Source organism: Meles meles, chromosome 6 (assembly GCF_922984935.1).
Source record: "Meles meles chromosome 6, mMelMel3.1 paternal haplotype, whole genome shotgun sequence".
Lineage (NCBI taxonomy): Eukaryota > Metazoa > Chordata > Mammalia > Carnivora > Mustelidae > Meles > Meles meles.
This window is the reverse complement of record NC_060071.1, coordinates 136558002-136572245: the sequence shown is the minus strand read 5'-3', so window position 1 is coordinate 136572245 and position 14244 is coordinate 136558002. Positions and strand designations below refer to the sequence as shown.

General features: G+C 51.3%; 1 protein-coding gene across 1 annotated transcript in view; it reads right to left on the bottom strand.

Annotated features, from left to right (window-relative positions):
* Positions 1-14244, bottom strand: part of LTBP2 (latent transforming growth factor beta binding protein 2) — a 101712-nt gene that overhangs the window by 46843 nt on the left and 40625 nt on the right. The window contains exons 4-8 of the mRNA XM_046007726.1: positions 5610-5800; positions 3167-3337; positions 2419-2625; positions 1314-1591; positions 161-263 (exon numbers count right to left, since the gene is read on the bottom strand). Coding sequence (XP_045863682.1) covers positions 161-263; positions 1314-1591; positions 2419-2625; positions 3167-3337; positions 5610-5800 — 950 coding nt within the window. The remainder of the gene's footprint in view (positions 1-160; positions 264-1313; positions 1592-2418; positions 2626-3166; positions 3338-5609; positions 5801-14244) is intronic.

Here is a 14244-nt window from a genome sequence, read left to right as displayed (position 1 = left end):
CACCAGCCCAAAACACCCTCAGAGCACATCTGGAAAGCCTGCCCAGTTGGCCAGCCTGTTCTCCCTGCCTGGCCTCCGAGACCCTGGTGCAAGGTGAAGCAGAGCCCAGGCCTTGGGAAAACTTCACCCCAAACCCTGCACTCCGGCACCTAGCACTCACCTGGTCTGGGTGGACATGGGGCACATGAGGTCACCCCCCAGAAGGCTCCCACACTGCCACAGCAATCCTCTTGGGCAGTCAGCTCCAGCAAGGGGTTGGCACACTGGAAAAGAGGCCACGGACACCTATCACACCCTGTTCCCTTCCCTGCTATGCACAGAGCCGTCCCAGGAAAACCCGAGGTGAGAGCTCAACCCCAACGTCCTGCTACAGGGATGCCTCACCCAAGGGAGGAGAGGAGAGAGTCAGGGGGCACCCCGGAAGGAAGCCGAGAAACCTGTAGTCCATTCCACCAAACCCTAAATGTGGGGGGCAGGGCACACCCAGATAAGAAAAGATCTGCTCTGTGCAGGTCTACAAGCTGTCCCCCTCTGTGTCCCCAGCCCACAGAGGGTCCCAAAGGATGGGCTTTCCTCCATCAAACTCCATGGAACTACAGGGTCACCCACGATGCAAGTCTTCCCCATGAACAGGATCTAGGCTCAGGGACACTGCAAGCTGGGAGCCAGGGAGGATCTGGGGACTCAGAGTCCTTATCCCTTGGCCACTCACTACTTCCTCCAGTTCCTTAACCTCAGGAGGGGGCTCTGGAAACACCAAGATGCAACCAACAAAAGCCATCCTAGGTCTGGCTTAGCCCATATTTTTAGGTGCCTAGACTCAGAAAAACGCCCCTTGATTTCCCATCACTGACTATGGATGGCTCCAGGGGGGGATGGAGTGTCTCTCATCTTTTACCCCCAAGGCTTTAGGGTTTAATCTGCCTTTTCTAATTTCACATCTCTGTGACCCCCAGTCTCAACTGAATACCATACTCTCTCTCGTCGGTTTTAATAGCCCTACTGTCCCTGTGCCGGGAGGCCTAGGCTCAGCTCCAGGACAGGCCAGGGTTTACTGGTGCCCTTCCAGAGTGGGACCCTTTTGGGGCCTCTGGGGCATGTCTGGAACTGACAGGTATCCAGTGAAGCCCAGGTGGTAAGGAGGGCTCTCCTTGGTCACACAATTTTATGCTCTGCGTTTTCCATATGGGGAATGGGAGACTCAGCAGACATTGGCTTCGTGAGGATGAGCAGCAGAGAGAAGGGGCGGAGTGAGGGGCAGTCACTGACTGTTCTGGAAGCCTGTAGGGCTGAGGAAGAGGATGCGTTCTCACCTGTCCATTCACGGAGCTCAGATAGCAGCGGCCCAGCCGTCCCGGAGGCCTGGGTGCTGCTGGGGGCCGTGGCTGGGGGGCCTCTCCAGACCGTGCGGGGATGCTGTTGCTGTCCCAGTGGCTGTGGCGGGGGCTGGCGGGGAGCCAGGGCGAGGGTCTGGTCTCCACGCTGTTCTCCTCTGGGGCCTCGCCCCGCACCCGAGCCACCTGATGGACCTGCACGGAGGCCTCCGGCGGGTGGTGGATGTGCACCTTCACCAAGGACGGGTTCACGGAGGCTGGGCACAGGGGCTGGGTCAGAGCCGGGCAACAGGGCCCCACCTTCTGAAGAGGGCCCAGCACCCCTGGTTCTCTATGTCTCCCCAGGTTCTCCCTCCATCTCTCCTCTCTCTGTTCAAACCCAGAACAGCTCCCTCGTGAGGACAGGATGGAACACAGACTCCTTCCCTCTGCGCCTTTCAAAGAAGGGCCTCTACGCTCAACCTCCAAACTACCTTCCCGATTCTACCTCCCGCCACGGTCCTGTACCATCCCACCACGATCCTGTACCATCCTTGAACTCTGGCCCTACGGACCCTGCAGGGCCCCCCATTCACCCTGTGGCTCACACTGGTCCCGGCATGCAGGGTCCCCTCCCACGCTCTCTGCTTAGTCAAAGGCTAGCCACCCAGTAAGGGCCAACTGAAGCCCACCTCCTCCTCGCAGCCTTCCCGAGGACAACTAGGGGGGCTCTCCAGCCCCTGACCTCCTAGGGAAGTCTGTATTCTTGGTGCCCTTTACGTGGCACCCGGGAAATGACATGTTTTATATGATCATGTTCTCCTTCCTATCCAGTCCCGCACTCTGGTTCAGGGCTGAGGCTTCCCTGAAGCTGAGAAATCGCCTTTATACTTTTAAAAAAATATCATCCATAGCACCCAGTAGGGGGCAAGGACAAAAAAAAATATTGATGAATTCGGAGGAAGGGCAAAGAGAAGTTTAGGAGATGAAATTGCATCCCGGGGGCAGCAAAGGAGGGAGCTCTGAATGGTGGCAGTTTCTGTGCCCTTCCCAACGAAGCCAGCACCCCCCTGTGATCCAGTGCACCCCCGAGCCCCACACTCACCCAGCTGGTTAGAGAGAGGCAAGGTGAAGGTGGACTGCCTCAAGGGGCCTTCCTGCAGGGCCCCATTGCGGGACCCCCTCTGCAGAGGCCCCGTGTCCAGCTTCGGGGAGGGCAGGTGGCAGAACTTCCCGGTGGCGTTGGTGGGACACCAGCACTCGTCCCGGCCGATGCAGCGGCCTCCGTTCAGGCAGGGGATCTGGCAGAAATCTACAACAGTGATCTCAAGGTGACCGGTGGGTGGAAGAGCATAGCAGCGCCCTGCACGGGGCCGGCGAGTGACCATGGGGAAGCAGGGGGAGCGGGAACTCCCATCTGGATGGCCTGGGGAGCCCAGCACACCCTAAAATGTAGGGACTTTCCAGAGGTTGGAAGTGAAGAAGGGTAGATAATAGCCAGCCCTTGACTTCCTAAAGGACCCTTTCACGCAGTCCCGGGGCCCCACAATAACCTGGGGGACAGGAGGGCTGGGGTACTGCTAAATGCCTCACTTCTCCATGGAGGAACCATGGACTCAGGTGGGTTATGGGACTTGCCTAGAGTCACACAGCTAGGCCATCACAGAGCTCGGAGAGGACTCAGCATTCTGTGTGACTGGGGACAACTCACGGAGGCCACAGTGTGAGTAGCAGGCTTCCTTCCTGCAGAAGGTCTGGGCTCCTGCCCAAGACTGGGCCTGTCCCTCTGGCCACCCTGTCTACCCACCCCCTCCATAGGGCCTGGGAACTCCCTGAGTGGGGGAGGGACTCACAGATGCGGAAGCCAGACTTGGGGTCATGCCCGTGACCTCCCTGGCTGTACAGGGTCGTGGTGTCGCCGCGCTCACAGCTGTTGGAACAGTGTCCATGGGCACAGGTCTGCTTGCAGATGGTGGGAGTGAAGACGATCTTGATCTTCTTGATTTTCTCAGTGAGGTTCAGCCCTGCAGAGAGAGGGCTTGGGTCCAGGGGGCAGGGCTGAGAGGCACAGCTGTGACCTCCAGAGGCTGGTTAGAAGGCCCGTGGGGTCAGGGGTGAATCCATCCCAAGGACACTTGCTAAGTACTTACTGGAAGCAAGGTCCTATGGTGGGGGGCAGGGTACCACCTTGCGAAGGTCATGGTCCAGCATGTATCAAGGGGTGCCAATGTGCAAGCACTAAGCTCGTCTTCGTGCACAGTCACTCTGACCCTTCTTGGGGGAGTACTCTTGTAGGCTGACTCTTTAGATATTGCCGTTTTTGTAGGTTACAATGGCTGACTATTGACTATGTTCCCACATCCAATCTGATATCTATTTTACAGTTAAGGAAACTGAGGCCCAGAGAAGGTTGGGTTGCCCCGTGCCGTGGCTGAGCTTGGAACCCGAGAGCAGAAAACTGACCATGGCTGTGACTTGGCAGAGAGGCGATTTCGAAGAGAAAGTGAGGAAGACAGAGCCTGTGAGAATGATTAGAGTCTGGCTGTGGAGCCCCCCATTGCCAGAACAAGGATGGGCAATTTACTGGGTGGGTAGTGGGAAGCCTTTGAAAGTTTTCAGTGAGAGATCAAAGAGGACGCGTGGGGGACCGGTGCCCTCCCGGCTGGAGTGGGCAGGAGGACGGGGAGGCAGGGACACCAGCTGGGAGGGCCCTGCAGCCGTGCAAGCTGCTTCTGTAATTCTGTAACCAGGCAGCGGGTGCCCTCCCGGCTGGAGTGGGCAGGAGGACGGGGAGGCAGGGACACCAGCTGGGAGGGCCCTGCAGCCGTGCAAGCTGCTTCTGTAATTCTGTAACCAGGCAGCGGCGGTGGAAATACAAAGGAGGGGTATTCGTTCAGTGTGGGGAGCCCACGGCGGGAAGCCAGAGGGAGAGGACTTGAGGAGGGAAGTATAAAAAGTCTGTATGGAAGCTAGTCGGGGAAGGGAGGAGAGGCAGGGAGGAAGCCCGAGGGACGGGGAGAAAGAACCCTGTGGCTGTGCGTGCATGCATGCGTGCAAGTGTGTGTGTGTGTGTGTGTGTGTGTGTGTGTGTGTGTGTGTGCATGCGCGCGCATGCGCAAGTGTGTGTTTGTGAGAATGGGAGCCCAAACCAAGTGTATCTGCTGATGGGAAGGGACTTGAAGGGGGGCAGGCTGAAGAGGGAGGACAGAGCTGTGGGGGTTGGGCAAGGGATGGTCTGGTGTTCTAGTGGAATCAAGACGCAGGACACTCCCTTTTCAAGGTGGCAAGAGAGGAGGTCATGGACTACAGAAAGGAATGAGTACTGACAGGGATAAACCTCGAAAACATGATACTAAGTTACAGCAGACACAAAAGGCCACATATTGTGCGGTTCTGTTAGGACACGTCTACAGTAAGCAAATCTCTAGAGACAAAGTACGTTAATGGGGACTGGAGCCTGGGGGAGGGGGAAGGAGGCTTTATGGGTACGGGGTTTCTCTGGGGAGTGATAACAATGTTCTAGAATCAGATAGTGATGGCGGTTGCACAAAATTATGAATACACTAAAAATCACTGATGTGTACACTTTAAAAATGGTTAATTTTAGGTGAACTTCACCTCAGGGTTTAACATGGAAGGAAAAGAAAGAAGGTGAGCTCATGCAAGGGTTTAGGTAAGGGAGTGGTGTGCACCATGGGGCAGGTGGGTAGGAAGGTGAGGATCTCTCCAAGGCATGGCAGGCGTGTCCATGTTCTGGGGGGGATGGGACATGGGGGCAGCTTGGAGTAGCTGCTCTGAGCAATGAGAGGAAGAGAGAGAGACGGACAGACAGACAGAGACAGAGAGGGAGCAGGCACAAGGGAAAGGACTGCTGGGCAATGACCAGAATGTGCCGAGGCATGAACCCACGGTGATGCTCAGTTGTCTCCTCTGGAGAGCCGAGGCCCAGCTGTGGGTGCGAAGGAAGAAACTGCCCAGGCAGGTTCAGGAGGGCCGCGGGTTGCAGGAAGGAAGACGTAAAAGGAGCAGGGTCAGGGAGGTGAGGTTCATGGCTGGATATGAAGGAAGCAAAGGCAGGATGTATGACAGAGGCAAGGTCCCCCCTCAGCTGGTTTGGGACCCTTGCAGCCTGGCACAAAGCAGGCATTTGGCGACTGCTGGTTGATGGGCCGAGAGGATGAGGGACAGGTGAACTCAGTCCATCCATGAGAGTGGAGGGGGAGCAAAGGTGGGGACAAGGAGGCCAGAGATTGAGGTACCCTGCTCCTCTAGGACCCTGAGACAGGGCCTTCTTACCCCAAGGGGATGACGGGTGGTCCAGATACGCTGCCTGCTGGGCGCCATCCCTCCGCTCAAGGCCTGGCCCCGCGGGCAGGGCATTGGAGGTGAGCTGCCCGCTGGCTGCGGTGGTTGGGTAAAGCCGGACAGTCCGGGACAAGCCCACGTGCTGCTGGGAGGCCTGAGTCTGGCTGAGCCCACTCAGGGTCCTGTGGAAATATTCGTGGAATAGGGGTTGACCACCTAGAAGCAGCATCACTGGGCCCTCTGTCCCTCCTCGGGCCGCCCACCCCCCGCCTCCATACTAGGAGAGTGCCCTCTGTGTGGCTGCCTTCTCTCTACCCCTGCGCAGTGACTCAGGGCTGTGGAGATGCCCTGAGGTAGGGGGAGCAAGGTAAGGCCCACCAGTTGGTTCTATGAGAGTGACTAGCACCTGTGTGGAATAGCCAGGCATCTGCTGGGTTATCCTGGGCAAGTCACAACTTCTTTGGGCCTCGGGTCCCGTGACCATAAAAGGAAGGTGTGAGACCCATCCTGTGTGGCTCTGACATTTCTGAGCGTCTTTGAGACTCTGAGGGACCAACCTCTGCCCCCAAACCGAGTCCTGCCCCTGAGCCTACCCCCTGCCACTTCTTAATTCAACCCTTAACACAAATAACCTGTGGAAATGGTGCCCAACAAATACTCATTCACAGATTGATCCGGGGGCGGGGCGTGGACTATCCCACTCATTTCTTTTCATCGCAAAAATAATATAACAATATTCAAGGAAAAAAACCTCCTTCGTCATCCCCCTGCCCCCACGCAGCAAACACTCTGCATGTTTCCATTCAACATTTGCTCACATACATGTTCGTACCCTATTGGCATCCCCCGTAGACACAGCTTAAATCCTGATTTTTCACTTAACATTAGATCATACTTCATGTAACCCCAGTTTTCATATTTATCATCTCAATTCAGATGAGAGTCTATCTGAAGACAAGTCACAATTTATTCAGACATTTGCCTGTTACATAGATTGTTTTTCATTTTTAACTGTGGACATACTTACGTCCACATAAGTATGGCTTTTTTTCCTTCTGAAGCGGGGATTCATTGTATTATTTTGTATTTTTGAAAATACTTAAAATACACATTTAAAGAGGATTATTCTTTTAGAATGAATTCTACAGACTAGAATGACCATATTGAAGGGTATAAGGAAAAGGTTATAAACATTTATGGCTCCAGGTACACAGTGGTGCACTGGTTTTTGAAAGGGTGTATCAAAATGTATAAATGTACCACTCAGAGGGCAACCTCGACATTCTAATGTATTAACAAATTTTTTATACTTTGTTAGTTGGATAAGTATAAAATGGTAGCTCAATGTTGCCTTTCCTCTCCTTTCTTTATTACTTCTGAGCTGAAATGGTCTTCATGTATCTATTTACCACTTTGGAAACTTTCTGCTCACATCCTTTGATACCTTTTTTTTTTTTTTTTAAAGATTTTATTTAGTTGTTTGACAGAGATCACAAGTAGGCAGAGAGGTGGGTAGTGGGGGGAAAGCCAGCTTCCCGCTGAGCAGAGAGCCCGATGTGGGGTTCCATCCCAGGATCCTGAGATCTGACCTGAGCGGAAGGCAGAGGCTTAACCCACTGAGCCACCCAGGCGCCCCATCCTCTGATATCTTAACTATTTGAACTGTCTCGTGAATTTGAATGCGTTATTCGGGGGCTTATCCTCAGGCCATTCTACGAGGCCGCCTCCATGGTCAATAATCCCATCACTTCACAGTGTACACGGACCACTGTATATGATGGCATCTGCACCGCGGCGAGTGGGAGCGCATTGTGGGAGCTGAGGGAGCAGTTCCTGGTCCAAGGTTAGACAACCAGTAAATCAGGGCCCTGCGATTCCAACCCAGAGCATCCTGACTCCTGTGCCCCCCTAACAGAGCAGCCCAGCCTGCGACAGAAGCTCAGCCTAGGAGCATCAGGTTGGGTCTGGAGGGCGCTCCTTCCCCCAGCAGGTCCCTCCTACTCCTAGTAGGTCCCAACTCCAGCCTCTCCGCTGGATTCCTTGCCCAAGTGGAATAAGGTGTGGGACCCTCTCCTTCTGCTGTCTCTACTCCAGCTCTGTTGACCCTGGAGCCTAGGCCAGGAACAAACTTCCTCTTACCCTTTCCTGGCAGAAGCCAAATCAGGAGAGATGTCAGTGGTGGGTATCCCAGTACTCCCCTAGGCAATGTTTAGCCCTCCCTGAGGCCCCTTTACTCAGAGCTTGGCTCCCACAGGCTTTTTTTTTTTTTTTTTTAAGATTTTATTTATTTATTTGACAGAGATGGAGAGAACACTAGCAGGGGGAGCAGCAGGCAGAGGGAGAGGGAGAAGCAGGCTCCCCACTGAGCAAGGAGCCTGACATGGGACTTAGTCCCAGGACCCTGGAATCATGACCTGAGCCACCCAGAGGCCCCTCCCATAGGCTTTAATGCTGCTCTTCCTTCCAGGCGCACCAGCAGCAAATCCTTACCCTGACAGGCCCCAACCATGCCTCACCCTGCTTCCTGAGTTTGGGGTCTGGAGTGGGAGAGAGGGCCTATCAGCCACTTGAGAAGTTCTGGGAGCTGTAATGGGCCAGAATTGAGAGCCCAAACCTCAGGTACCTGCTCATTTCCAGGAAAAGATCAGCACAACCAGCTGCAGCAGAAAACACAGTCCTTTCCAGAGCTTCCCAGAGTGTGCCGGGGATGGTGGGGAGAACCTGGTGGGTGGTGGGAGACCAGGTTGGGGCCATGGCTCGGCTTAGTGCCAGCACTGCAAAGCACCCCAGAAAGATAAAGGGAGTAGCTCATGGTCTGCCCAGTTCTGCATTTTTTTGAACTTGACCAATGAAGAGCTCCCCAATTGGGTCAAAATGGAAACTCAAAGGCTTCTTTCTTGGTAGTTTGTTGTCATTGTGGTCACTGCTGTCACTTGTTTCTCTAACGGAACTCAGTGCTGATGGCCCCAAGATTCCCGAGTTCAAATCCTAAGGCCAGTGGTTAATGTTGCAGGGAAGAAAAAAGTCACCGCCAACAAAGAAACTCCCATGTTCCCTAGCTGTAGACAGGACCTGGCTGTACCGACTAGAGAGAACAGGATTAGGCCAGGCACATGTCAGTTCTTCCTCTTCTAGCAGGACGGCCTGAGCAAGCCATGGAGCTCCTCTGAGCCTCAGAATCCTATTAGTAAAAGTGGGAAGAGCGACACCACGTCATGGGGCCAGAGCGAGGACTAAGAGAAAGAGTGAGGCCATGTGATTACTTTGCAAATATAAGTAAATAGTCGTAAGTGGAAAAATATGCCAGAATTTTAAAACCACATGAATGACAACACAAGAAGTGCCAGAGGCAGTTCAGACAAGCCACTGAAAATTCTTCCTCATCTAAGGGGAACAGAAGACTCCCCAAAACACTTTGTTATACTGTCCAAGCATCCTTGTATGTAAAAAGCCCAGTGCTCAATCTGGTGTCCACTCATTTTTAACAACTGGAGACTCCTGAATCCAATCCACTGTCATCGACAGCTGGGATGGGGATTTGGGGTTAAATGACAGAAATCAAAAGTTCTGCCTTGTCCGAGAGGTCACAGCTGAGTAAAGGAGGAAGACCCAGTTCTTTGAGAGTTTCTACCTCTTCTACCAAAATTACCCTGTAAGGCAACCCCCATCTCCCTTCAAAGCGCCAGCTCAGTCCTTAGAGGTGGGTGGGGAGACCCCCCAATGCGAGAAGGGGGTCTCTAGCTGGTTGCCTGTGCCATGAGCATCTGGAAGGTCATAGGCAGCTGGGATGGGGTGCAGATTGCAAGCTGTGGAATTTGTAAGCCCCGTAGTCTGGCTTTGTGTTATCTTTGTGCTCATTTCCCTTAAGAGATTCACAAGCCTTTAGCAAAAGCCCAGTTGCCTGCCCCATCCTAGTCTCGGATTGGGGGAACATCAAGGAAAGGGTGTGGTGCCATGTTGGGCCCAGGGAGGTCTAAAGAAGCAGTGCCCCCTTAAGGACAAGAGTGGTGACAATAGAAGCAAGCAAGACCTTCATGGAGAAGGGACTTCCTTGGACCACAGCCCCCCACAGGAGAGGTTTCATCTACTCAGCCCTGGAAGAGCTGCTTTGGTATCATCAATGATAGTGGTTCTTGGACGTTCCTGGCACAAGAAGAGAATTTGCTATCTCTCTGGGATTGTTCCAGGCAAGTCCTGGCGAAGCAGCCACAAGGGACCAGAACAACTGCCTCTAGACATTAGGATCGCATGGATCAGGAAAAATTTGAAACAGATGTAGGGGAACAACATAAAGTTGCCAATTTTTTGTTTAGGTAAGTCAAATTCACACACACACACACACACACACACACACACACACACACACAACTACCACTTATTACCCCCATAATTCCATGGAAGAAAAGACATTTCAATGCCCAAAAGAAACATTTGAACAAGCCTAACTTCATGGAAACCTCACCACATTGACTTTCTTTTCTTCATTTCTTCATGGACCAATGAAAAAATTCATGGCAGGCTGGCATCAAACCAAGAGGAAAACCACTGAGCTACAATCTGCTCTCATCTGAGGACTTTAGGGCTCTTTCAACCAATTTGGGAGAAGAGAAAAACAAACAAACAAACAAACAACAAACTTCCTGTCCCTGCTGGCTGGGCTCTCCAGACCCAAGTGAAAACGGCCCAGACAGTGCGTACCCACAAGGATGTCACTCAGTTCCTTGTGCTGTGCCCACATTCTGTCATCCTGAAAATATAGTTAACACTCCGGTTTTCAAAAGCAACTGGGGAGGGGCACCTGGGTGGCTCAGTCGGTTAAAACCTCTGCCTTCTGCTCAGGTCATGATCTCTGGGTCCTGGGATCGAGCCCCACATCGGGCTCTCTGCTCGGCGGGGACCCTGCTTCCTCCTCTCTCTCTCTGCCTACCTCTCTTCCTACTTGTGATCTTTGTCTGTCAAATAAATACATAAAATCTTAAAAAAAAAAAAGCAACTGGGGAGACAAGTGGGTGAGGGGCACGCTGCCCTCCACCCTGTCCAAGTGCCCCCCCAGGCCTGGAGGGTCCATGCTATCTACTTTACAAATTGGTCTTCCAAATACCGTTTTGTTTGTAAAGGCTTTCACTGCTAAAAGAAAGTTTAAAAGCCTCACTGCAGGGTGCATATAGTAATTAGAGCTACTGACTATTGAGGACGGAGTCAGATACTTTATTTTTTTTTATTTTATTTATTTATTTATTTTTTTAAAGATTTTATTTATTTATTTGACAGACAGAGATCACAAGCAGACAGAGAGGCAGGCAGAGAGAGAGAGAGGGAAGCAGGCTCCCTGCCGAGCAGAGAGCCTGATGCGGGACTCGATCTCAGGACCCCGAGATCATGACCTGAGCCGAAGGCAGTGGCTTAACCCACTGAGCCACCCAGGCGCCCCGATACTTTATTTTTTTTTTAAAGATTTTATTTATTTATTAGTCAGAGAGAGAGAGAGAGTACAGGCAGACAGAGTGGCAGGCAGAGGCAGAGGGCGAAGCAGGCTCCCTGCCGAGCAAGGAGCCCAATGTAGGACTCAATCCCAGGACGCTAGGACCATGACCTGAGCCGAAGGCAGCCGCTTAACCAACTGAGCCACCCAGGCGTCCCCAGATACTTTATTTATCTTTTATTTGTATAGATTTTATTTATTTGAGAGAAAGAGAGAGTGAATGAGTGCGAGAGCACGTGAGCAGGTTGGGGGAGGGAGGAGCAGAGGGAGAGGAAGACTGCAGACTCCCCGCTGAGCAGGGAACCCCATGTGGGCTTGATCCCAGGACCCTGGGATCATGACCTAAGTCAAAGGCAGATGCCTAACCGACTGAGCCACCCAGGCGCCCCAAGCCAGATGCTTTAAATGCATCATCTTAACCACATTATTTTATTGAATAGTGCAAGTAAGTTGCAGAATAACATGGACAGTATGCTTTTAGGTTTGTGTCTTAAGAGAAACTTCTCTTTCCTCCTATACATATTTATATAGACACAGGAAAGATCTGGAAGGATCTGTAAACAGTGGCTGCCCCTGTTTCTACATTTTTGGAATTTTTTTCAGTAAAACATTTTTACAGTAAACACGTGTCGTTTCATAATAAAAACAAATCTCTATTTTTTCACAGCAGCTCCATTTTATAGGTAAGGAAACTGAGGTTTAGGAAAAGCATGGTAAATGTGTGCTGATAACTTGGATCCAAAGTGGACCATGACGGCTAACAGAGCTACAGGAACTCAGATGTAAGGCAGACCACGGCATCTGAGCTGAGGCTTCAGAGAGGGGTAGGATTTTTCATAGTCCAAAATGAAGAGGAAGACATTCCAGCTAAGAAAAATATTATAAGACAACTCCTGGAAGGGGGAAGCACTGGCCTTTTTCACAGGAAAATAAATACAAATGTTTCCTAAGCACATGAAAATATGCGCATTCTTTTTTTTTTTTTGAAGGATTTTATTTATTTACTTATTTTAGAGAGCGAGAGAGAGCAAAAGAGAGTGTGAGCAGGGGGAGGAGCAAAGGGGGAGGAGAGGGAGGGAGAAAGAATCTCAAGCAGGCTCCCTGCTGACCACCGAGCCTGAAGCCAGACTTGACCTCAGGATGCTGAGATCATGACATGAGTGGAAACCAAGAATGAGGTGCAAAACTGACTGAGCCACCCAGGCGCCCTGAAGATATGCTCATTCTGAGATGTGCACGTGAAAACTACTCTGAGATAGTATTTTTAATGCATTAGATTAGCAAAAATTCAAAAGTTTAATAATAGACTAATCTGGTGAGATTGTCCTGAAACAGGCACTCTCAAACGTTGCTGCAGGTATGTGAACTGATACAGCCCTTAGGAGAGCAATTTGGCAATGTCTCTCCCCACTGAGTGCATCGATGCTCAGTTCAAAGCTGCCATATAGGAAACTGTGGCCACCCTGCCCCGGTCTCCTTTGCAGCTGGTGCGCTTCTCACCGGCTGCATCAGAGTCTTGCTCTAGGGGATTGAGGGCAAACCCCTGACAAGCCCCCCCTCATCACAAATGACTGTGAGACAAGACCTTCGCAAGCCTGGCCCATTGCCTTCAGGGGAGACAATTCTGCAAGCTCCATCCTCAGTCAGGCCTTGGCTTGATTTCTTTGGGACCAATCCTTGCTGCGCTCTTTCCACTTTCCCATTCTGTTTCCCTTCCTTGTCAATCCCCCAATAAATCACATACTGGAAGCCGCGTCCCAGCTCCACCTCTAGGGGAGCCTGACCTAAAACACTTGGGAATGTCCAGAATGACGGATGAACAAGATTATTCACAGTAACACTATTCTGTAATAGCAAAATATTTTGTAAGGAATAGAAACAAGATAAATGTCCTCCAGTAGGAGATTGGTTAAACAAATTAGGATATATCCACAGGATGGAGTCATACGCCCTTAAAACCGAGAGAAGGGGCTTCTTTACCTCCGCAGAAAAGCTCTCCAAGACAGACTGAAAAGTGGAAAACAGCCCAGATCTGCTCCACCAACCATTTTTGTACGGACGGTGAACTAACAGTTTAAAAAAAATATATTGGAAGGGTTGAAAAAAGTCAAAAGAAGAATATATTTCATGACATGGTAAAGTGATATGAAATTCAAGTTTAAGTTTCCACAAATAAAGTTGAATTGGGACAGAGCCACGCTCATTGACTGTGGTCTCTTGCTCTAAAGGGCAGAGCTGAGTAGTTGTAGAACGGTATGCCATTCAAAGCCTGAAATTTTACTATCTGGCTTTTTATGGAGAAGTTTGATGACTCCTGGTGTGGAGCACATAAACTTTTGTGTAAACGGAGAGAAAATAAGCACATGTGTTGCATTTATTTGCATCTTTATAAAGCAACCTCGGAGGCTACCTTGGAAATGAATAACAGCGGTTACCTATCTATGTGGGGTGCCAGGGAGCGGGACGAGGGCAGACGGGGAATAAATTCATGCCACAATTTAATGAATGCTCGCTCTGCGCTAGCCTCCAGGCCAGTAATACGCCCTGCCCACAACATCTCATGTAGGTCTCTCGTAACTCTAAGTTACTCCTTATTCCATTTCATAGCCAAGAAATCAAGAGTAGCAAGTTTCTATCCCTTCCTGAAGGTTATATGACTCCCAAGGGCAGAAGCCAGGTTACCAAACCAGGTTAAGTTCATCCTAGAGCTACCCCACCATTTGTTATCGCCGTGTCACCATTTTACAGATGAGAACACTGAGATATCTGGGGGCACTGAAGAAGAACAGGCTCCAGGCCATAGGGTGGACAGCATGACGTATCAGAGAGGGTCCTGGCTGTACTGAATGGGTGAGAAGAGTCTCTGAGAAGCCCAGCTCCTTACACTCATTCAAGAAGAACTTACTCAGGGCCTGCCCCCTTCCAGGCACTGTGGTTCAAGGATGGCAAAGACCCTCTGCCCCTCTCTGCTCCGGTGGGGCCTGAGCAAAGGGTCCAACCTCCCAGCAAAGAGTGTGGGGGTACGGGGGAACCGCACATCAGCCTTGAGTTGTTCATGATCTTCAAGCGGATGTAGGACACGATGAACTAGGCCTTTTCAAATGGTTATTACTCGGGTGAATGATGACCCAGGAGGAGACAGAC